At 38.7% G+C, this 24163-nt stretch overlaps 1 protein-coding gene and 1 pseudogene across 1 annotated transcript; both read left to right on the top strand.

Moving 5' to 3' along the window:
• Positions 1-18412: 18412 nt before the first annotated feature.
• Positions 18413-21992, top strand: LOC136280307 (G-protein-signaling modulator 2-like). Its single transcript, XM_066165319.1, has 3 exons — positions 18413-18928; positions 21596-21894; positions 21977-21992. Exons 1-3 carry the CDS (start codon positions 18413-18415, stop codon positions 21990-21992), a joined length of 831 nt encoding a protein of 276 aa, XP_066021416.1.
• Positions 21993-21997: 5 nt separating this feature from the next.
• Positions 21998-24163, top strand: LOC131789037 (tetratricopeptide repeat protein 28-like; annotated as a pseudogene).

The following is a 24163-nucleotide window of genomic DNA, read 5'->3' as shown; positions in this document are numbered from 1 at the left end:
CTTTTCCATGCACAATGATGTCTGTAAAAGAAGCTAAAGACCAAATTCCAATCACAGATATCGTTTTTTTCAGATGTTGAGACAGAGGAGAACATTGCAAAGGACGAGTTACTGCAAATAAACGTTCCACTGCAATCAGTGTCAAAAGCCATACTGAAAACACCGGTGTAGCAAATTGGAGCAGAAAATAGGACTTGCAAGTAATGAGACCAAGTATTCCTCCAAACCAATAATACCCCAAGACAAATTCTTTACGTAGTGCTAAATGCAGTAATCTTATTACTGTAATTAAAATGTCAGCTACTGCCTGGCATAAAACAAGATGATTGGTGGTTGTCTTCAGAAGGTTCTCTGTTCGAATGAGGTGGATGAGAACGGAATTGCCAAAAAAGGAACAGAGAACAACGAGAGCAATCAGGACTTTGAGAAACAACTTGTCCTCCACACTACCGTCATCTTCATCGAGGCTTGTCATATTTTCTATGACAGAAGAATTGAATTTTATTTTTTCCAAAAAAAGGTAAATGTGGTTGCATTGTACAAGCTTGTGGATGTTCGGTGAATATTAACTATAGACATTCTTAGCAATAAATAATCTTCAATTATCGAAGCACACAATGTCATACTGGTCCAACAATTTGCGATCCCCCTTCAAACGCTGACAGCTTTTTCCATGTAATTAAGAAAATTCCGTTCCATCGTATCAAACACTACAGATGTAAGCTGTGTATGTCAAAGGTAGTATATAACCTATATAAGGTCACAAAGTGACTCTTTAAAGCAGGTTCCTATGAGCAAGTCTTATTACCTCTAGAACGAAGCCAATTACTTGTGTTCAACAAATTTCAGCTTTCGAGGACTCTGCTGTTTGGTGGAAATGTGGTGAAATTCTTGTCATCAGAGTATCTTTCCCTGCGAAAAACAATTTGGTGCCAGAGAAAAATTGATTCCAAAACTTCGAAATATTTCTGTTGTTCGCTTTTTCGACGATTTTTCTCAATCCCCAGAAGTGTTTTCCTTTTAATGGATTATTGTTTTGTCTGTTCTGTTTTGTTGTTGTTGTTGTTAACATCAATAAAAGAGTGGTATTGTACACATTAAGGGTAAATGGAAAATTTAATTGAAAACTGGAAATTACATAAAAAGGGTTTATTAAAACTCTTCCTTGTCATCATAAATTCAATTAAGTCTCCTACTAGAGTAAATAAAAGTATTAATGTCAACCATGAATAATTTACCATGAAATATAAAACCAAAAAGTAATTAAAATGAAATTGGTTTTATCAATTGCCTCGCAGAAATGAAATGAACGCCTTTGAATGTATGCAGCTGTGAGTACTAAGATCATTCATATGTTTTTTTTTTATGGAAAAAAATGCCACTTCATGACCATATTTCTTTACTAGGTAACAACACAATATGTGATATAATTATTTTCGTGAAGGAAAAATTCTAAATTGTATTGGAAAATCTTCAGCTATTGATTTCTGTAGATGTAATGTAATGTAATGATAAATATTTATTCATATAGCAATTACTACTTTTTTCATTGGGGATTTTTTTCGGGTAAAAACTTATCTCAAAAGGGACCAATTATATCAACTAGAAAATCCCAACTCTTTTCCCGGTAAAAGTAATTAATATACGGGATATGCTCAGCGTGGCCTCTTTTATTTTCTGCTCCTATTTGCTATACGGTTGCTTTCAGTTTGGCTTTTGATAAAAATATTTCTCAACGTTTTAATTGATGAAAAAATAAAACTAATAAGAATGCAGTGGTATGCTGCTGGTTTTACTTTTTGCAGTCATTTCCATAAACTTCTTTTGCCTTCTAGGATCGACCTTGTCTTCACCTTGAACTTTTTTTTTTTTTTTTAACAGCTTTATTGACCATTACACATGTTACATACAGAAAATTAAACAGCCAAAAAAAAAAAAATGAAATATATGTGCAAAGTGATTAAAAGTGATAAGGTCAAAAGGGAAGGTGCGAACAGGACGTGAGGACCCATGCGAGGCACCTCCCATGGTACAAATAATAATTAAAACACGATCAACCAAAAGACGCCAAATTTAATGCTAACTTTTTGATAGCATACGATTCCGTGATCAATATCATCATTATGGGGATAAGGGAAATACACCTAAAAGACTGTGAGATATTCTGATAATGGAAAAGTGGAATATCAAGATGGAATAGTAAAACTCTTTATTTTATAGGTACTAAGATTTACCCGTAGTGAATAAAATTCGTACTGATTCTAAATGTAGCCAATCAGGAGTACGAACGACAAAATTTCACTGTGAAAAATTATCGTTCGTCCAATCAGCAACGCGAACGACGAAATTTCACTAATGATGAATGAACGTACTGAAGAGAACGTCATGCGAGAGCCGTTGCACAAAACCCGCGCGCTTTGAAAAATGGCCGAGGGAAGGTTCGCTTCTGTTTACTCAGTTGAAGAATTCATTTTAGAACACGAAAACAAAAATACCGCTCAAAAAACTGAAAGAGATGTAAGATTGCTTGAAAGATTTTTGAAAACGAAGGACGAAGACAGGAAAATTGAAGATATTCCAGCGGCTGAGTTGAATAAATTCATTAGCGAATTTATTATCTCCTAGAACTACTTTTTACGCTTTTCATCGCCCCATTTGTGCTATTTGTCTACCAAAGACAACACGAAAAAATCTCAGCACCTATGAAATAAACACATTACAGCATGGAAAATGCTTTGTACGATTTTCATTCACTCGTTGATACATATCAGAAAACTCACTCGTTCGCTGCGCTCGCTCGTTGGTTTTCTGATACTACACAACTCGTGAATAAAAATCGTACGCGCGCATTTTCCATGAAGTAATCTCTATATCCCCCACCCTTCGAGGCCCACCCTCACTAAGTGGGTCTCGTGTCTTGTAAGGATTTGTAGAGAATGCGTACATACTGTTCGACCGGAAATAGTAGAGGAAAATAGTAGCAACAAAGCTAGTTTTCACAAAGGTTTCTTTGGTTTATTAATTTAAATGAAATATAGAGAGTTGTGAGTCAAAGTTACGTGTATTCACTGTATAATATTTCGATATTCAATATTTTTTTTACTATGATATCACAGTCAGCCCAAAACCTAATAAGTTTCAGAAAAAAAATACCAAGCCAGTATTCAGATTTCATTGAGGATACGCATTTTCTCTCATCTTAATTTTTAAACGTAACCTTACTTTTAATATACAGTCCACGATACATGTCGCACAGCATTTTAGCAATTTCTGAAAATACAGGACTTTTTCCTATAGGCGATCAGTTGGTTTGCGATCGGTTAAAATTGTTTTTAGAGGCAAGAAATACGAATAATTTTGGAATGTAATCTCATTTTCTAGCTGTGCCTTCCGTTGTATGTAGTTTAGAGCAACACATAAAATGTAGGAAAATATTTGACAAAAAGGAAGACTGACATTTTTGCTTGTTGATAATAATTTTTAACGTAATTCTTAATGATATGAATCGTTAACGTCTGAACGATGGCGTGTATTTCCCATGTTTCATTTGTTTTTGACCAATCAGATGGTTCCCTTCGAATTCAGTGGTTGCCATCACTCTTGAGGCAGTGTGACGTTGTTCACTTTGACTTGACATCTTAAAACATGTGATCATAAAATATTTAAGAGTAACGAAACCGTCCTTTGTTCGGCGAAAGACTTTTGCTCGTATTATGCTTTTCACACTGAGCTTCTCACAGCAACACTACATGAACGATCACACTTGTCTTTAATATTTGCTCAAATTCGAATCTTTGTGAACGAAGGTGAAGAAAATTGCAATTTTCCATTTTCTTTGTGCATTTGCTTAAGACATTTTTAAATTCATGCCGTAACTGTTGGTTAAAAGCGAAATAGATATTAGCATACTGCCACTGTAAAGAATCGTCTGCCAAGCCAGAAATAAACATTGGTTAGAACTCGTTTTGACATAACCCCAAACATACATGCAAGGCTAATCTAAAAACATACGGAAGCCGCCAACACAGTAGGAATAAAACAACAGCCACAATCATCATACGGGTAACTTTTCCTGATGTTTGAAGAACTTGTGCTTGTGCTTGACTATGATTGGCTCCTTCCTCTGGTACCTCACGTGACCAAAGTTTGCGGCATACAATAGTGTAAAGCAACAATACTATCACCAAAGGTAAGGCAAAGCTTATTGTGGCCATGAAGTGCTAAAACTGGCGAGGGATCGAAAACAGGTTGTGAGCATACTTTCAACTGACATGTCAAAGGCATTTGACTCGTTACACCCACCACTACTTCTGAACAAGCTTGAAGCGTACGGTTTTCAGGAAAACGCTATTCAACTTTTAAACAGCTATTTAAATGAACGGAAATATCAAGTAAAGATCGGCCGTCATGTTAGTTCGAGCCGATTCGTGAGTCGCGGCTGTCCTCAGGGTTCCGCGCTTGGCCCGTTGTTATGGAATGTTTTCCAGAATGACCTATCCTACTGCCTAACAGCGAACTTGTCTATGTATGCCGACGACCATCAAATTTACCACGCAGGAGCAGACCAGGCAGCTGTGACTTCCCAGTTAAAGGATAGTGCCAACTTAGCAACAACGTGGTACGATTCTAACTTATTGGCGGGAAACCTCAAAAAGTACCAAGTTTTGAACTTGGGCTTCACTCAAAATGACAGCAATATTTGCGTGAATGATGTTGTGATTGAAACTAAAGATAATATCATACTTCTAGGAGTAGTGTTAGATTCTAAGCTAAATTTCTCTGAGCATGTAATCTCTATCTGTAAAAAAGCCAGCCAGAGAATTGGTGTTCTAATGAGACTACGAAATTTAATTCCTATGAAATCTAAGTTAATATTATTCAAAAGCGCGATATTACCATTCCTCACGTACTGTCACCTAGTGTGGCATTTTTGTAAAGCGAGTGACACTCGAAAGCTTGAAAGACTACAAGAAAGAGGACTTAGAGCGGTTTTCAAGGGTAATAATTCTAGTTATGAACAACTATTAGAGAAGGCAGATCTGCCAACACTACTAAATAGTCGCTTACAGGATCTGTGCATCCTTATGTATAAAGTAAAGCATAAACTGTGCCCTGCATATATAAGTAACATCTTTAAAGAACCAAATAGTAATTACAATCTGCGGCAAGCAGATTTCTCTATACCTAGGTATGAGACAGTCACCTATGGCAAGCACTCTATTAGATATTTAGGGCCTAGGCTATGGACAAAACTACCCAAGAGTATCAGGGACGTCACAACCCTAACGTCGTTTAAAAGCAAGATACGCCAGCTCAATATAAGTGAACTTTTAGATGATGGCTGCGCAGGCTGTAGCCTTTGTTCATTTTGACTTCTGTGTATTTTTACTATAAATCTCTTAATGAGTTAACTATAGATATTTTACCTACTACTGTATATAGTTTTTTTTAGTTTGTATATTCTCCCCTAATTGGTGTCCCCAAATTAGTAAGGGATTTGTTCCCTGGCTAGACGGTTTTTGACACTTTAATAAAGTTTCTATTCTATTCTATTCTATAAACGTTATCCATGTGTCTAAGAAATTGCAATTATAGCATCCCTCGACGTGAGTAACTAATTTGTTTACAATTACATGTGTTGAAGAAGCCGCAGATTTTATTTTATTTCATCTATAGATATCGGAGATATTTCTAATGGCCGACTTGCAGCATAAAAGCGATTAATAGCTATTATGATAAAAGCAAACTGTAAAGAAGGGTGGCATACTTATGCTCACAAAAGCAAGCTGCAAGTGGCCTGACCCAACCCTCGCCCAAACCATAGGTTCCCTAATTCAAAACTGTGGGAAATTAGAAATAACAAGGAATTTCCAACCAGCAGGTCAGCGCATGCCTGATTCAAAATTAAATAGTTGGATGCAGTTTTCATGGAGGTGTCTGTTCTTATATGAATAATTACTGAATTGACATAAAGGGACGAAAGGAGCACAGTACTGTAAGCGATTTGCATCAGGCACACGATGAGGTAATCAGTCTCCCCTAAAATTTTTTGTCGTGTTGTCTTGGGAAAGAGAAAAAAAACGGTCATCTCTGAGTCATTAACTAATCTTGAAATCGATGATATGGCCTTCATGTAGATTCTTGTGTGAAATGCAAAATATCTCCAGAGATTACGACTCATTTCTATCCGACGTAAGTACCAATTCAAATTCCTTTGAACTATAGCACAGGCTTGTGAAAACTAAGCAAACGGATCAGAAGAATTTGAGTTTTATTACCTTTGGTACGTGAATGTAGTCCGTAGCGGTGATAGGTAAGACAGAGATCGAAGTTTATACCAGAACTGTTAGGCAATAATGTCCAATTTCCATTTGTAGTACTTTTGTTTCCTTCCACAACCGGCTGTTTATGATCTGTGATAAAACAAATGTTTTGGTAGAAATTAAACATAAGACATAATGAGAGTAACGTCTTCTACAATCATAACATATGTTTCTATGTCTTTCAGACTGTTGTCAGTGCTATTTAAAATCTAGTCCTCCATTAGTTACATTTTACTCACGTTCGTCCCCAAGGGATTCCTTGAACTAGCTGCGTGGTCAATTTAACTTATTAAATATCATGGCATTCTTTTGTATAGTTTCAGACTCGGCGTGTTCAGATTTTGGTCAATTTTCCTAAAGAAACATCTACGTATTGCTACTCAATCCTAGAAACGTCCAATTCACTTTCTTGCGTTTACTCAATCAGATTACAAACCACCGGGGTGCTCTGATCTGATACACCCATTATTTCAAATCCATATCTCCTTTCTCTTTCCAGAATGACTATTTGCCAAATTCTATCTGATACAGACGGCACAAAAAGCAATCACTGGTCATGAATCGCTTCTGATTATTCAGTAGAGCGAATTGTTCGTTCGCAAATTAGACGGTGAACTCAAACGTCAGTAAATTTCACAAAATTTTTCAGTTTTACCAAACTGTTACATACATGTTTGGAAACTTCTTCGGGGTGGGGTAAGCTGTATAAATGAAAGAAGCAAAGATTTTCATGCCCCCACAGCGGAAATATAAGTAAGGTAAATTATGGTGTTTCAGACAGTTACAAACAGCAAATATGCCATCTCATTGTGCTCAATTTTTTTTCCAGTTACTCGATAACGCGTGAAGAAAAATGGTGAAAAACTCTCTTGCTCACAAGCAAGGGACCAAAAGCAAACAGTAAGAAGTTATACTTTTGGCATGTGCCGCAAGTGTCGCTTCGTTGTAACATCTCGCCATCCAAATTGAGGTGCTCGAAGACATGTTAAAACGGTTACCAAAACAACTCTTGTTTATGTGATTTTAGTGGAATTGAAAAAATGTTATTTGTCTTCTTTCAATATGTGCTCCCCCACATTTGCTAACTTTTCTTCGTTGTAAAATCAGCTTCTCAGCGAGTGCCCTTAGTTTGCCCCGAGGAAGTCTGGATGCGATTAAGAAATGCAACTTCCCAGAAGCCTTTAAATGCTCGCGTATCTCTACCTGTGGCGGGAGATTCGAGAGACTGCTGGAGGATCCTTTGTTTTCTACAGGCTTTTTAAATACCCATGGACATTTGAAATAATCCTAGAAGAGAGTTACCAGCAGCGGAAGCGGTTGAATTTTAACAGCGTTTGCTTCTATTTCTTTCCAGAAGCCTCTGGCAGAGCTTCCGTGAGTTACGGTTTCGATACGGTTGACAAAACAGAAATTCAACTTGGATCTTGAACAACAACGCACTACCTAGTATTCTTGAGTTGTCTTGAGAGACTCTGTTCGCTAAGGTAGAAGGTAAGCATAAGACTTGACCAAAGTTTAGGAGAAACTTTTAAAGGGCAGTTTAAGGCAAATGTTCGTGGATTCTATTGTCAAATAATGTGCGAATGATTGAAAGATAAATCTTTAAATCGTAAACTTAAAACTGCCAACGAAAGACATTATCAACTAAGTTTTAGGTTCCTGTCGGTTATTGTTTTTTGGGTAAGGACAAAATAACCAGGCAATGGAACTACAACTGTCAAGTCCTTGCTTCCCTTGGGTCTATCATGTAATGTTTCGACATTATGATTTCCCAATCACTCTTGCTCTGAGATGACGTGAATAATTTTAGACCAATTTACACTCTGCATTACAAATTACACGTTTGAAAAATGCTGGTTATGTGTAGAATAACACTCACGATTCTACCACAATCATTAACAAGACCTCAGTTTCATTAGCCCCCCTTCAATGTTGGCCAAAAAGTCCATGGAATCATGATACAACATTGTTTTTTTCGGGGGGGAAAGGGGCGATTAGGTTAACTTAACAAGGGCAAAAAAGTTAAAATTGAAGTAATAGGGGGTTGAAAAGATCAGCGTGTAAACAGTGTTGTTGCAAATTGAGGGGGTGGGGTGGTACATAATAATTAATTAAATAATTTAAAATGACATCTGTCGCCCCAGGATAAAATTATATGGCTGGTTTTTCCCTTTTTTGCCTCCATCCTTGATGAAATCTCTTATTTTATCTTGATCACGTTTACATGATAGGTGTGGTAGCCTGTCCTGGCTGGTGGCTCGGTCTGTCGGGTAGGGTAACCCAATCAGTCAGGGTCGCAATGTGCCGCGAGGGTCGCGTTCATGTTACATTTACAAGCGCGCCAACAACCTCACCCCGGTATCCTGGGGTTGTAAAAATTGTTCGTAAACGCAAGCTATTTTTCGAGCACGGCTAGGCCTACCTGGAGTACCCCACCTTCACGTAAACAAGCCCTTAAAAGGAAGACGATATGACTCTTTGAACGGCGTGACGCGCCAGACAGCTGGTAACTGCGTGACTTTGATCTTCACTCTCAGGTTTTGGCATGAGAGAAATTCTTGCCATGCATTTGTGGCGTGAAGGAGAAAGAAAGCCGGGAAATGTTGGTGTACTTCTCCCTAATTGGAATGTAAGGTACCATAATGATTCGATTTAGCGCCCTCTTTCAATAAGCACCCCCTCTCTAAGAGAGCCCCCTTCGAATCAGTTTTGCAAATAAGCGCCCCGGTTCTATTAAGCGCCCGTATTGAGTAAGTACCCTTATTCCAATAAGCGCCCCTATTCTGTTTCAGTAATAGAAATTATAGAGTGCTTGTACACTGAGATCAACCGTGGTCCATCTTCCTTTAATTGCTCACGTGAAGCCTCACGACAAAAAAGTGGTCTTCGTCTCAGTCTCTCAACTATTATGTCGCTGTTAGTGCTCAGTTTCTTAAAACGAAAGATCCTGTCTTAAAATTTTGCAACAATTGCTCGGCAAGTCGTTCTAGCAAGGAAGGGCCCACGGACCATAAGTGAGTTTTCCAGTTAAAGCTTTGTTTCACATTCTGCTGATTCTCAAAAAAGAGATAAGCACCTTGTCCCTGTGAGGAGAGCGGCCTGTTTCAAATAAGCGCCCTCCCTTCAACTAGCAAAAGTAAAGAAGCGCCCGTGGCGCTAAATCGAATCATTACAGTTGTACAAAAGCTAACTCTCATGATAAATTGTTGAATGGAGAAGGATGATGAACTTTTTTTCATGCAATAGGGTGCTCATCACTCAAAGAGAAGACAGCTCTCACTGACGATGCAGTAACAGCGTCGAAATTCGTGAAAAGTATGCCAGGAATCTGGTATTAGGACCCTACTCAGACCTCTAGCGGGCTAAGCCGCTCACACAACAGTGTGAATAAGACCTTGCTCGCAGGCCAAGGTTCGAAACGAGCGCCTCTCAAAAACCGTCGACACTCATTGGTAAAGTTCTGTACTTACAAATTGTTGATGTAACAACCGGCGCTCTTCTTGGTCCAGGTCAGAACGATGAGATCTGTATCAGAGGACCAACAATTATGAAAGGTTGTATTTGATTATGAGCGAACCATAGTACGCTCCAGAAAGCTATGTATTCAAGGCCAGGTTACCCATGACTTCCGATGCCACACCTGTTTTCTGTAGCGTGAACCACCTAGGAGTTGCGCATATCACCAACTTTCTCTACATGCGCCTGAAAATTGTCACACTGAATTGAAATGGTGGAATACATGATAAAATGAAAAGCCGCGGGCTTATTCACTCAGGTTTCCATCTCAGCATGAGGATCAGCATAAAACTTTCAAAACAGTCAGTGCTTTGACGGGGGTTGGGGGAGGGGAAGGGGGGGGCGGAGGGAAAAATATCTTTTGCACAACAAAGTTTTATTCTTAAAATCGCCGAAAACTAGCCGCAAACTGTTTTATTTTGATCTCAAAAGCGAATTCATTACTTGCGCATACGTTATTTTGCTCTGTATACTCTTTTTGGAAAGCACACCAGTCAGTTTCACGAAGTGCGTCGCTGCGTCCTGATCGGGGTAAAAGTGACTAAGACAAATGACTAAGTTTACCGATTCAATGACGAAACCTGACGAGAGTTTAGCAATCGTGAACGAATACTCCCGAAAACCGAACGAAAATTGGTTCTTTTCTGTCTCGACAAAAGCGGTAAAATTTCTCTTAGAAGAAAATCGCTCTACACGTGTCCTCGCTATTGGTCCCCAAGTGGGTGCCTTCCCCCTGCCAAACGTTAGGCTAATGTCGAAGTAAATCTGTGTAAATCTTAATCTCTATCCCGGCAAAAGCGGTATAATTTCCTTTAGTGGAAAATCATTCTTTGCGGCGCGTCTTCGCTTTTTGTCTTCAAGCGTCTGTATGAAATGACAATTTCTCCCCGGTTACCTGAAATATCCTGAAGCTGCAAGGGTGATACAAGACCTTATGACGAAAATGGGCATTTCTTTATCGTGGACGGGTTGAAAGAACTTATCAAGTACAACGCATTTCAGATAAGTTTTTAATCCTATTCTATCTTGTGAACTTTTCGCCATCTTGCAACCTCGCTTTAGGTCTAAGAACCTAAAGTGGAGAGGAGTTTGGGTCTGATGACGAATGTAAAACGCGAGGGTCTATGGAGCGGAGGGACCAAAATATACTCATTTTTTCGCGTGAAGTTTTAGATGAGGAACGCCTGAGTATGAGTAGAATTTTGGTTCGTATAAATCGCGGAGAGCCGCTCGTTTTCAGCTAAAACAAAACAGAAAATTTAGATTTTAAATATAATTACATTGTTCACTTGATCGTCAAACTAAAATATCTCTCGATAAAAATTGTACGATGAACAGTGACGTCGTCAAATAACTATCTTTGTCTCCTTCACACCGGCATTTATATGAGAAACATTCTCTCTCCATATCGAAGCAGACTTATTTGAATAGGGAATGCAACAGACTTGGTATGTCGACTTTGCAGGGGACCTTTTCTTTGATGAGAATTTCAGACCAAGACTCGTTAAAACTTTCATCATTCAGCGTTCCATCCGTAATTTCCATACATTTCCCCGTATTTCCATGGGCATACTCGAAAGGTGATTCGCCTATGGCCCACCACGATATTACTAACTTTGAGGCCATATCTGACATGGAACCCAGACCTTTTTCCTGGCCAAAGCTTGCAAAAAACATCCTCACTGTCTCTTTATTTCAAAGTTATTCTTCATCCTGTCAGCGTCTTCTTACGAAATTACTTTATTTTTACTAACGGCCTCCGGCCAAAAGTTATTTCTTAAAAAGACACTTCAAACGGCCCATGGACGCTTTAAAATATCACAGATGCGTCGATTAACGTTCTATTTAACTTCATTGAGATATTCAGACCGATGCGTAATTTAGACAGGCAATTTTCAGAGCTTCATTTATTACTCTCATAGATTTTGTTTGTCTCATGTCAACAATTATTAACCAAGAATATATGGTGTGGTATGCTCGTGTTCGGACGCTCTACCAATGAGCAATGGGAGATTCGTGGCAGGCTGTAGTGGACCTCAATGAATAAGCTTTTTGACTTGATTTTCTCTGAAAAGGAGGGAACAAGCAGTAAACACAAGCATAAATTCTTAATTAAAAATAGCACAACTTTTTCTGTTGCTTGTAAGGCCAAAGTTAGTCATAAAATTCATCGAGAGAAAAACTTTATTCTTTAACCCGCAAGATCAAATTAGAAATTCTCCCTTATAGCCTCTTAAATAATTTGAGAGAACTTGACGTTCTATCAATTGAACGCTTTGTCTGAAAAGCTTGGCTTTTTTTCTGTATCTGTTTATTGGATAGTATAAACGCATTGATATTGTATTGCATGAGAAATAACAAGTTAATTTTCAAGAATTGAAGTGAATATATCTGATAAATATAAAAAAAAAGCATTGTTCATGTTATTCGCGTCCGTTGCAACACTAAAGGGGACAAGCCTGCAGGCTGACAGATCGTTAATCGCATCAAGCGTTGCATAAAGAGACGCAGTAAAACGAGATTCTTCTCCTCTTGGCCACGCAGTATGTAAACATAGGCATGCAACGCATGCAAGCGTTTTGTGGGTTAGGATGGGCCACCAAGTATTTGACGTTTGCATTTTTGTACAAGAAAAAAGTAATCACGTTTCAAAAGATTCCAACGAAAACATCGTTTAATGGAGAGCGAAAAAAGGTCCTTTCAATTAATTCGAAACAAACTCAGGCACAGGTCTTTTGCGGTTTATTGTCTTTGTTGTCTAAATAATTGTAAGCAAAAATAAACTGCATTGGTACAACACCGTCTCCTTCAGAACTATTGTTTGGTCTCATCACGCAACACGCTCTCTCTCCTCCCGTTGTGTGACGAGAGCGAACAAAGGCTACGAGGGAGGATACGCTTGCATGCGAGACCTCATTATTAGCATTTGGTCACGAGCGCTTTTTCGCCCGCGCGAACGTATTAGGTTTTCAGGAACATGAGCCAGCGAGAGGTCTGTCCGGGCTTTGGTACTGATAATTAATGCTACATTCCCTGCAAACCTCTCCCCGACTTGTCTTATAATGTGTACTCAATCTTGGCCCCTCAGGGGTGGGCTGAGATTCACCACCCGCCTGTTACCTTAAAATAGACACATGCTGCTGATTCTAATTCTAAATTTGGCTGCTTCACTATACAGAGCAATAAAGCGTTCAGAGTTAGAGTCGAGGTAAGTACGATATTTAATTGTTAATGCGCTAATGTGTTAATGCGACCTCTCATCAATTTTCCAATTCATATTTCATCGCCTTTATAATCAGAGCTGCTGTTACATAGACCATTATAATATTGATTAATATTCTTACACAACATGAATTTCCATAGAAGGACGTCGTTTTTAATAAACTCCATCTTTTGTCCAAATTTTTTTTTGTGTCCCTTGGATAAAGAATATCTGACGCATTAACATCGGTACTTCTGCCGTGTTGAGTCAAATTCGTTTCATTCATACCTTTCCGTCAGTTGTTAACAATCAAACCGCTTGTGTGAATTTGATCAAATAGACATGCCCAATCTGTGCCCTAAACGTCATGAGAAGTTTACAAATGCTTATATGACTTACACAGTACGTTTTACGCGGGGAGTCAGTTATCTTCGACAAAACAAGTTTTGAGATTCAGAAAGATGGTAACCGTTTTTAGTGTTCCCAATGTAAACAATAGGTGAAGTAAGGCCATTCGAAATTGAAATTTTTTTCATGAATATGTTCATCAAATGAGCAGAAATTCTTCTTCTCATGAAATCTCCGTTGGGCCCGGCTCTTCTAATGTTATTTCCTCGGCCGTCCTAAGAAGCTTAACTTTTTTCAATGTCAGTTGTAACGCAGAGCACATACAAATCACACAGTATTGCTAAATTTCAAATGAATTCAAAGCGGGGAAATCTAGTCTGGTTAATATTTTAACCTTGTGCGCTTAACTTATGGAGAGGATCATAAGCGATGGATTTTCAGGTTCCTGAACGGTTTTTTTTTTGTTCTGTACAAATCGAGCTCAACTCTGTACTTGGTAACCGTTCTATATTCTGTTTTATAATTCTATAATTCTATTTTATTTTTACAATAGCTTTTCGCATTTATCTTTGTTTTGCAGGGGAAGTCGTATTGCGGTTTCTTGCTTTTGGTTTCATCAGTCATACGAGTAGAATATCAACAAGACAAGCTTCTTGTGTAAAAGGTAAGTGATGAAAAAAAAAATTTAAAAACAATCTTTCCCGCTTTACAAAACTGAAATGTTTTGCACTGGACATTCAAAGCCAGAGGATTTAACCTCCAAATAGTCTTAGATCTTGCCAAAGATTTGTTGCTTAAAACTTGACTTAAACTGAACTTAGTCTGCAAAATATAATGATGAACTCAATTTTAGGGCTTTAACTTTCATGATCTCACTAAGTCCCCTTTGCAAATGTAACAAATATCTCAGAAAATATTTTTAGAGAATGAAGTGTTGCGTCTTCTCATAAAATTTCCGTTTGGACCGGCTCTTCTAATGTTGTTTTCTTGGCCTTCATGAGTAGCTTAACGTTTTTCAGTGTCAGTTAAACCGCAGAGTATACACAAATCACACAGTATTGCTAATGTTCAAATTAATTGGAGGCGGGAAATCTAGTCTGTTTGATAATTCAACCCTGTGAGCTTAATTTATGGAGAGGATGATGAGCGATTGATTTTCAGGTTCCTAAACGGCCTTTTTTTTTGTTCTGTACAAATCGAGCTCAATCTTTATACTTGGTAACCTTTTTTCTCTCTTCGGTTCATCAATTTTTTTTCACCCATTTTACCTGTATTTTACAGAAGGTTTCACGTCTTTCTTACTGTAGCTATTCGCATTTATCTTTGTTTTGCAGGGGAAGTCTTATTTTGGTTTCTTGCTTTTGGTTTCATCAGTCATACGACTAGAATATCAAAAAATACAAGCTTCTTGTGTAAAAGGTTAGTAGTAAAAAAATAAATTTAGAAACAATCTTTCCCGCTTTACAAAACTGAAATGTTTTGCACTGGACATTCAAAGCCAGAGCATTTAACCTCCAAATAGTCTTAGATCTTGGCAAAGATTTGTTGCTTAAAACTTGACTTAAACTGAACATAGTCTGCAAAATAAAATAATGAACTCAATTTTAGGCCTTTAACTTTCATGATCTTAATAAAATTCCATTGCAAATCTAACAAATACCTCCATAAATATTTTTTTAGAGAATGAAGTGTGCGTCTTCTCATGAAATCTCCGTTTAGACCAGCTCGTCTAATGTGGTTTCCCTGGCCTTCATAAGTAGCTTAACGGTTTTCTAGTGTCAGTCGTAACGCAGATTATGTACAAATCGCACAGTATTGCTAAATTTCAAACTAATTCGAGGCAGGGAAATCCACTGTATTTGATAATTCAGCCGTGTGTGCTTAAGTTATGAAAACGATGATGAACGATTGATTTTCAGGTTCCTGAACGGTTTTTTTTTTGTTCTGTACAAATCGAGCTCAATCTTTATACTTGGTAACCGTTTTCCCTCTTCGGTTCATCAATTTTTTATTCACTCATTTTACTTCTATTTTACAGAATGTTTCACGTCTTTCTTATAATAGCTTTTCGCATTTATCTTTGTTTTGCAGGGGAAGTCTTATTTCGGCTTCTTGCTTTTGGTTTCACCAGTCATACGACTAGAATATCAAACAATACAAGCTTCTTGTGTAAAAGGTTAGTAGTAAAAAAATAAATTTAGAAACAATCTTTCCCGCTTTAAAAAACTGAAATGTTTTGCACTGGACATTCAAAGCCAGAGGATTTAACCTCCAAATAGTCTTAGATCTTGGCTAAGATTTGTTGCTTAAAACTTGACTTAAACTGAACTTAGTCTGCAAAATAATGAACTCAATTTTAGGACTTTAACTTTCATGATCTCACTAAGTCTCCTCTCCAAATGTAACAAATATCTCTGTAAATATTTTTAGAGAATGAAGTGTTGTGTCAATTTGACACCGTCCAGCTGATAAGTTTCTTTATTCTCCAAAACTGTTGGCTGAAGAATATATTTATATTGTAGGGGGAAACTGCACGTTAAACAATTCCTTGGTGTCATAGTCTGGGAGTGAAAGTGTAAAAGAAGATACGCGATGAATGAACCGAAAAAATAAGATTTTTAAATCTGAAATCTTTAAAAAAAGGAACATGAGGATGTCATGTTTTTCATTTAAATTGCGCGGAAGTCAGCAAGTGAAGTAGTTCTGTCTTAGGTTTTCTAAACGATTCTTTGTTTCACCGATGAGGCTGTTGCATTTTTCATTCTGGTCAGTTTGTCATTCATCTCTGTTTTTGCAAGGAAAGCGTTATTTCAGTTTTTACCCTCGGCTGCCTCAGTCATTCGATCAGAACACGAAACAAAATAAAACTCCTTGTTTAAGAATAAGCAGCAAAAATAAAGAAAATATCTGCTTACAGTCCCATCTCTCTCTTTTTTTTTATTTAAAAAATGTTTTCGGTGCCTGCTCAAATCAGGCGTAACAGAAATTGAATTTAAGGACAGAGATTTTTGATGTGGAAAGAAAAGCGCTTCAAAGTTTTTACAACGACGCTATGGGCGAAATAGAAAGTCATATTGATATCTGTCACACCAAGAGATTATCAACTGCAGTTTATAGTTTCTTGTCTTAGACCGCTCAAACTCAGCACCTTGTTCTCACACGAGCTGCTTGCATTTATCTTTGTTTCTCGCCACTTTTGGTCTCATCACCCAAACATAGCGCGTTTATTTTTGAAAGGGTTACCAGCGAAAAAACTAAATTTACAGTAATAGTTATTCTTTTCCTGATTCGAAAAAATATATTTCTGGTTTAAATATAGCAAAATCAGTGATAAGAAAGAGTTGTCATTCCAAACAAGTATTTGTGGAGAGCCTCCAAGTTGGAATCAATTTTTGATTTGGATAGCAAAATATTAAAGGTCTGCATCATCTTTACCTTTTAAATTTATGATTTCATCAGGAATTCTTCCTTCTAGCTCCCTCACATTACCTTGCTTGTCACTGAATGTGAGCGGCCAAAAATTTATTTCATAAACATTATGAGTTAACATGTTTTGGATGGAAACTTGCTACTCATAGAGATAACACCCTCTGAATGATGAGTCTGTTTACCCTCAGCATTGCTTTATGGTATATTGATATTGTAAGGAGAAACAACAAGTTCATCACTTCTGTGATGATTGAAACTAAAATCTTGTATGTTATTTAATGAATCTTATGGACAACTTAGGAAACAATCTCTCTTCCATCTTAGGTTATTTTTTCTTATTCTGATGATTTCTTCTCACCAACCGTGCGAGTAAAATGTTATTACACCAGCTATTTGCATTTACGTTTGTTCGTCCCTTGACTTTATTATTAAACGAAACAAAAAATTTGGAGAAGTTGGTATATCAGTTACTGAAGTAACGCGTTTGTAATTTTTTCCTTCGTCTAAATAACAAAGCATTTCGTAATCAGTTGAAACGTTGGGTAGAATTTTTGCTCTTTTCCCAAATTTATGCGGTATTAAATCAAAAAATAGTTTTTTCAAAATAATTGATGGGCGGTTAATCATTGGCAACGCTTACATGTTCTAATTTTTTCATCTCAAATTAATTAAGCGAGTTCCTAAGACTGACATGTCGGCTTGATCTCTGTGGGACAAACGGTTGGAAATACCAACACGAATCTTGCACAATGTATTCATCTGGGCTCAACTGAACAGTTTTGTACTTCTTTTAATTGTAGAATGTGATTTTTTTTGTTGGATTTATGTCCATCAAATTTTTTTCACCACGCAACGAAACTAGATCCACGTCATGCACAGGCGGCCCAAGCTCCAGCTGTGAGATGATAATCTTGCGCAATAACGGTCATAGCGAAATTATAAGAGTTTGTATGGGAATATTTACCACCGCTCCAAGGAATGAAAAAATACGTCAAACTCACAATAAAAATACCTCACCTTACTTCCACAGCGTATTGCTTGTTATCTGACCACTTTCTCTGATGAAAAGAACCCATTTTCGCGAGTTTTCCATTTCTAGGTTTTTGTACCTACATAAGAAAACCTCGAAATGAACAACTCACTAAAATGGGTTCTTTTCATCACAGTAAAGATAACAAGTGATACACTGTGGAAGTAAATTGACGTATTTTTATTGAGAATTTAACGTATTTTATATTCCGTAATTTATATTCCGGTCGTAAATATTCCCATACAAACTCTTGTAATTCACGACTGTTACTGCGCAAGATGATCATCTCACAGCTGGAGCTCGGGGCCGCCTGTGCGTCACATAGATGGATATCTCCAGATCGATCAAGACATATTGATTTGCCTCGATTTTGAAACATATAGCAACGGAAACCAGAGCTTAGTTAGTCCCTGGTTTTTGAAGGGCAGCAGTGTTTCACTTACGAACTTTTTGGAAAATTCCCTCGTCATGTTTAAAAACTCGAACATTTATCAGTATTACTTTTTTTTAAGCTTCCTTTTTTTGCTGATTCTTTCTTACGACAACAAATAGGAGAGAGCCGTTATGAGTGACGCTGCAAAAATCCTAAACTCAGTCCAGATAGGTTTAAATGTCGTCATATTTCTTCTGAACACTGATCGTGGCCTACGAGCGACTGAGTTATGTAATGAATGTGTGATCCTACTTCACAACCTTGACTGTGGTATTCACCTTGAAATCTCCGATGTACTATTAAATGCGTACTACGCCATCTCTGGTTACACAGATGCAGAAAGACATGCCACCAAACTTCTTGACAAATTTAACCATGCTTGGACACTAATCATGGAAGTGGGAGACATATATAACGCACAAAGCCGGTTTGTAGAGGCAAAGCAACTCTTTAAAGGCGCACTCACTATCATGAAAACAATTGGTCACAAAATAAAAGAAGCACTGGCTCATGGAAGACTCGGAAATGTCTGTACTAGCCTTGGAGAATATCAGAATGCTAAAGAATATCACGAGAAAGCACTTGCCATCGCGATAGAAATTGGCGACAGAAAAGAAGAAGGAACAACATACGGGAACCTCGGAACTGTGTTTCATTCCCTTGGCGAATATCAGAGTGCTAAAGAGTATTACGAGAAAGCACTTGCCATCGCGATAGAAATTGGCGACAGAAAAGGAGAAGGAACAAGATACGGGAGCCTCGGAAATGTGTTTGATTCCCTTGGCGAATATCAGAATGCTAAAGAATATCACGAGAAAGCACTTGCCATCGCGATAGAAATTGGCGACAGAAAAGGAGAAGGAACAACATACGGGAACCTCGGAAATGTGTCTGATTCCCTTGGCGAATATCAGAATGCTAAAGAATATCACGAGAAAGCACTTGCCATCGCGATAGAAATTGGCGACAGAGAAGGAGAAGGAACAACATACGGGAACCTCGGAAATGTGTTTCATTCCCGTGGCGAATATCAGAATGCTAAAGAATATCACGAGAAAGCACTTGCCATCGCGATAGAAATTGGCGACAGAAAAGGAGAAGGAACAACATACGGGAGCCTCGGAACTGTGTTTGATTCCCTTGGCGAATATCAGAATGCTAAAGAATATCACGAGAAAGCACTTGCCATCACGATAGAAATTGGCGACAGAGAAGGAGAAGGAACAACATACGGGAACCTCGGAAATGTGTTTGATTCCCTTGGCGAATATCAGAATGCTAAAGAACATCACGAGAAGGCACTTGCCATCGCGATAGAAATTGGCGACAGAAAAGGAGAAGGAACAAGATACGGGAACCTCGGAAATGTGTTTGATTCTCTTGGCGAATATCAGAATGCTAAAGAATATCACGAGAAAGCACTTGCCATTGCGATAGAAATTGGCGACAGAAAAGGAGAAGGAACAAGATACGGGAACCTCGGAACTGTGTTTGATTCCCTTGGCGAATATCAGAATGCTAAAGAATATCACGAGAAAGCACTTGCCATCGCGATAGAAATTGGCGACAGAGAAGGAGAAGGAACAACATACGGGAACCTCGGAACTGTGTTTGATTCCCTTGGCAAATATCAGAATGCTAAAGAATATCACGAGAAAGCACTTGCCATCGCGATAGAAATTGGCGACAGAAAAGGAGAAGGAACAACATACGGGAACCTCGGAACTGTGTCTGATTCCCTTGGCGAATATCAGAATGCTAAAGAATATCACGAGAAAGCACTTGCCATCGCGATAGAAATTGGCGACAGAGAAGGAGAAGGAACAACATACGGGAGCCTCGGAAATGTGTTTCATTCCCTTGGCGAATATCAGAATGCTAAAGAATATCACGAGAAAGCACTTGCCATCGCGATAGAAATTGGCGACAGAAAAGGAGAAGGAACAACATATGGGAACCTCGGAACTGTGTTTGATTCCCTTGGCGAATATCAGAGTGCTAAAGAGTATTACGAGAAAGCACTTGCCATCGCGATAGAAATTGGCGACAGAGAAGGAGAAGGAACAACATACGGGAACCTCGGAAATGTGTTTCATTCCCTTGGCGAATATCAGAATGCTAAAGAATATCACGAGAAAGCACTTGCCATCGCGATAGAAATTGGCGACAGAGAAGGAGAAGGAACAACATACGGGAACCTCGGAAATGTGTTTCATTCCCTTGGCGAATATCAGAGTGCTAAAGAGTATTACGAGAAAGCACTTGCCATCGCGATAGAAATTGGCGACAGAAAAGGAGAAGGAACAAGATACGGGAGCCTCGGAAATGTGTTTGATTCCCTTGGCGAATATCAGAATGCTAAAGAATATCACGAGAAAGCACTTGCCATCGCGATAGAAATTGGCGACAGAAAAGGAGAAGGAACAACATACGGGAACCTCGGAAATGTGTTTCATTCCCTTGGCGAATATCAGAATGCTAAAGAATATCACGAGAAAGCACTTGCAATCGCGATAGAAATTGGCGACAGAGAAGGAGAAGGAACAACATACGGGAACCTCGGAAATGTGTTTCATTCCCTTGGCGAATATCAGAATGCTAAAGAATATCACGAGAAAGCACTTGCCATCGCGATAGAAATTGGCGACAGAAAAGGAGAAGGAACAAGGTACGGGAACCTCGGAACTGTGTTTGATTCCCTTTGCGAATATCAGAATGCTAAAGAATATTACGAGAAAGCACTTGCCATCGCGATAGAAATTGGCGACAGAGAAGGAGAAGGAACAACATACGGGAACCTCGGAAATGTGTTTCATTCCCTTGGCGAATATCAGAATGCTAAAGAATATCACGAGAAAGCACTTGCCATCGCGGTAGAAATTGGTGGCAGAAAAGGAGAAGGAACAAGATACGGGAACCTCGGAAATGTGTTTCATTCCCTTGGCGAATATCAGAATGCTAAAGAATATCACAAGAAAGCACTTGCCATCGCGATAGAAATTGGCGACAGAAAAGGAGAAGGAACAAGATACGGGAACCTCGGAAATGTGTTTGATTCCCTTGGCGAATATCAGAATGCTAAAGAATATCACGAGAAAGCACTTGCCATCGCGATAGAAATTGGCGACAGAGAAGGAGAAGGAACAACATACGGGAACCTCGGAACTGTGTTTGATTCCCTTGGCGAATATCAGAATGCTAAAGAATATCACGAGAAAGCACTTGCCATCGCGATAGAAATTGGCGACAGAAAAGGAGAAGGAACAACATACGGGAACCTCGGAACTGTGTTTTATTCCCTTGGCGAATATCAGAATGCTAAAGAATATTACGAGAAAGCACTTGACATCGCTATAGAAATTAGCGACAGAAGAAAAGAAGGTTCAGCATGCATAAAACTTGGAATGGTGTACCACAGTCTTAATAATAATCTGAAGGCTAAAGAACATTTGGAAAAAGCAGTTGGCGTCAGTATTGCAATTGGTGACAGAGAACTGGAAGCAATGGCTATTGTTAATTTGGCAGGAGTCTCTGATTCTGTAAATGACAGTCAGAAGGCAAAAGAACTTTGTGAGAAGGCGCTTACAATCAGCAGAGAATGTGGCGATAGAAGGTGCGAAGTACAACTATACCTATACGTTGGAAGTCTATCCCAATCGTTTGGTGAATATGATAAGGCAGCATATTATTTACAGAAAGCTCGTTCTATAAGCAGCGAAATTGGAAACAAAATGGCTGAGTTTCAAAGTCTTCTCCTCATTTCAGTGTTAAAGATATCGCAGTTCGAGGCTGCGGAGGCAATGAAATATATTCTCCAAGGTATTGAAAAATATGAACAAATCAGAACTCTCCAGAAAGGAAACAGTGGATTTAAAATTTTTCTGTTAGAGGAACACGGCACTTTTCCCTACAAGTTACTCACTCACCTACTTTGCCGTACTGGAAACTTTCGAGATGCTCTCTATGTTGAGGAGCTGGGACGGGCAAGAGTCCTCTCAGAACTCATGGCAGACAAGTACTCCGCTGAAAGCCACATCTCAGCTGATCCACGATCGTGGTTAGGGATTGAAAACATCGCGAGAAGAGAAAGTAACTGTGTTTTTTTGTACATTTCGTATGAAGCTCGGCAAGTTCTTCTCTGGGTATTGAAAGCAAATGGAGACATTTTCTTTCGAAGAACAGACGAAGTGAAAATAGACACTCTTATTGCTGAGCAAGTTTGCGAAGTGGAGGGAGTTTTCAGAAAGAGCGCCAAATGCTTTGGTGTTTTACCCGTGGGGAACTGCGAAGACCGATCGCTGAATGACAACGTGACGACATCTCTTCATGATGAGAGTCAAGCAAATTTGCGAGGTGACGAAACCAAAGATACCGGAAGAAGTCATCATTTGTGCTACGAATGGATCGTCGCACCTGTGGTAGATTTACTCACAGAGCCCGAAATCATCATTGTACCGGATCGTTTTTCGTACCGAGTCCCATTTGCTGCCTTGCGTGATGAACAAGCCGGAAAGTATTTATCGGAGAAGTACAGAATACGTATCGTCCCTTCACTGACAACTCTCCGGCTCATTCAAGAATGTCCAGCAGACTATCACAGTCAAACTGGCGGACTGGTCGTGGGTGATCCTACGGTTGGCAAAGTGCAATATAATGGACGTCTTATTGACGTTATACCATTGTTCTGTGCAAGTAAGGAAGCAGAGATGGTTGGTCAACTGCTGGGTGTTCAGCCTTTATTGGGAAGTCGCGCAACAAGGCACGCGGTTCTTCAAGCAATACCTTCAGTCAGTCTGATACATCTTGCTGCACATGGAAATCCTGAAAGAGGAGAGATTGCCCTCTCTCCTCAATGTACTATTAACAGTACTCCACAAGAGGAAGACTACCTCCTGACAATGTCCGACATTGAAGGAGTTCAAGTGCGAGCTAAACTGGTTGTACTCAGCTGTTGTCACAGTGGGCGTGGATTGATTAAAAAAGAAGGAGTAATTGGAATCGCTCGAGCATTCTTAGCATCTGGTGCACGTTCAGTGTTGGTAGCATCGTGGGCTATAGAAGACAAAGCAACGGCAAAGCTCATGAAACATTTCTATAAACACCTTGTGCGTGGAGAAAGTGCCAGTGAATCTCTTTACCAGGCCGTTCAATGGTTGAGAAGTAATGGATTTTCCAAACCTTCCCAATGGGCTCCGTTTGTGTTGATGGGGGATAACGTGACATTTGATTTTATGAAAAAAGGGTAAGTCTGATTAGAATGAGCAATTTTCTACGATAAACTGATAAGCACACTTAACTTATTCACTTCACTCAGTTGTCGTAATTTTTTTGTTTGTTTTTGTCTTTGTCTTTCATCCATAAAATGCCAGGAAAAAGAACTTGATTTTATATAGCGTTCGGAGCCAGGATTTCTTCACAGAAGGCTTTCAAAAATTGGCTTTAAATTAGCGTTTCTTTTGTATGCAATGGAAAAGGAAATAATTAGTCAAAGTCGATGCGATACTACATACACGTTATGACGATAAACGTAACTTGAGAAGCTGAAAAGTTAACTTTATTTGTGAAAAATCAACAAAAACAACAATAAATTGACAATCTTAGGGTCACTTTCGTATCAAGCATGGTTTGTTCGACAAGTTTGGACAATCATAGCCAATGGAATTGAAGAAGAAAGTAATTTCTTTGATTGGAAATCTGTTCCGTTTACTTTAAAGCTGAAATAGTGACAAATGTATAATATTTTTTTCAGGAAAGAAGGACTCGAGGAGGACAACAACGAGGCGGAGAAGAAACAGAGTGACTACTGATCCTACACAAAGATTCTTCTTCTTAAACATCGTCGTTCAATGGACACTGGTATTACTTTGCGAAGACATTTTTAA

The sequence above is a fragment of the Pocillopora verrucosa genome, chromosome 4 (genome assembly GCF_036669915.1).
Source record: "Pocillopora verrucosa isolate sample1 chromosome 4, ASM3666991v2, whole genome shotgun sequence".
Lineage (NCBI taxonomy): Eukaryota > Metazoa > Cnidaria > Anthozoa > Scleractinia > Pocilloporidae > Pocillopora > Pocillopora verrucosa.
Note: the sequence above shows the minus strand (reverse complement) of the source record. Positions and strands in the feature narration are given on the sequence as shown.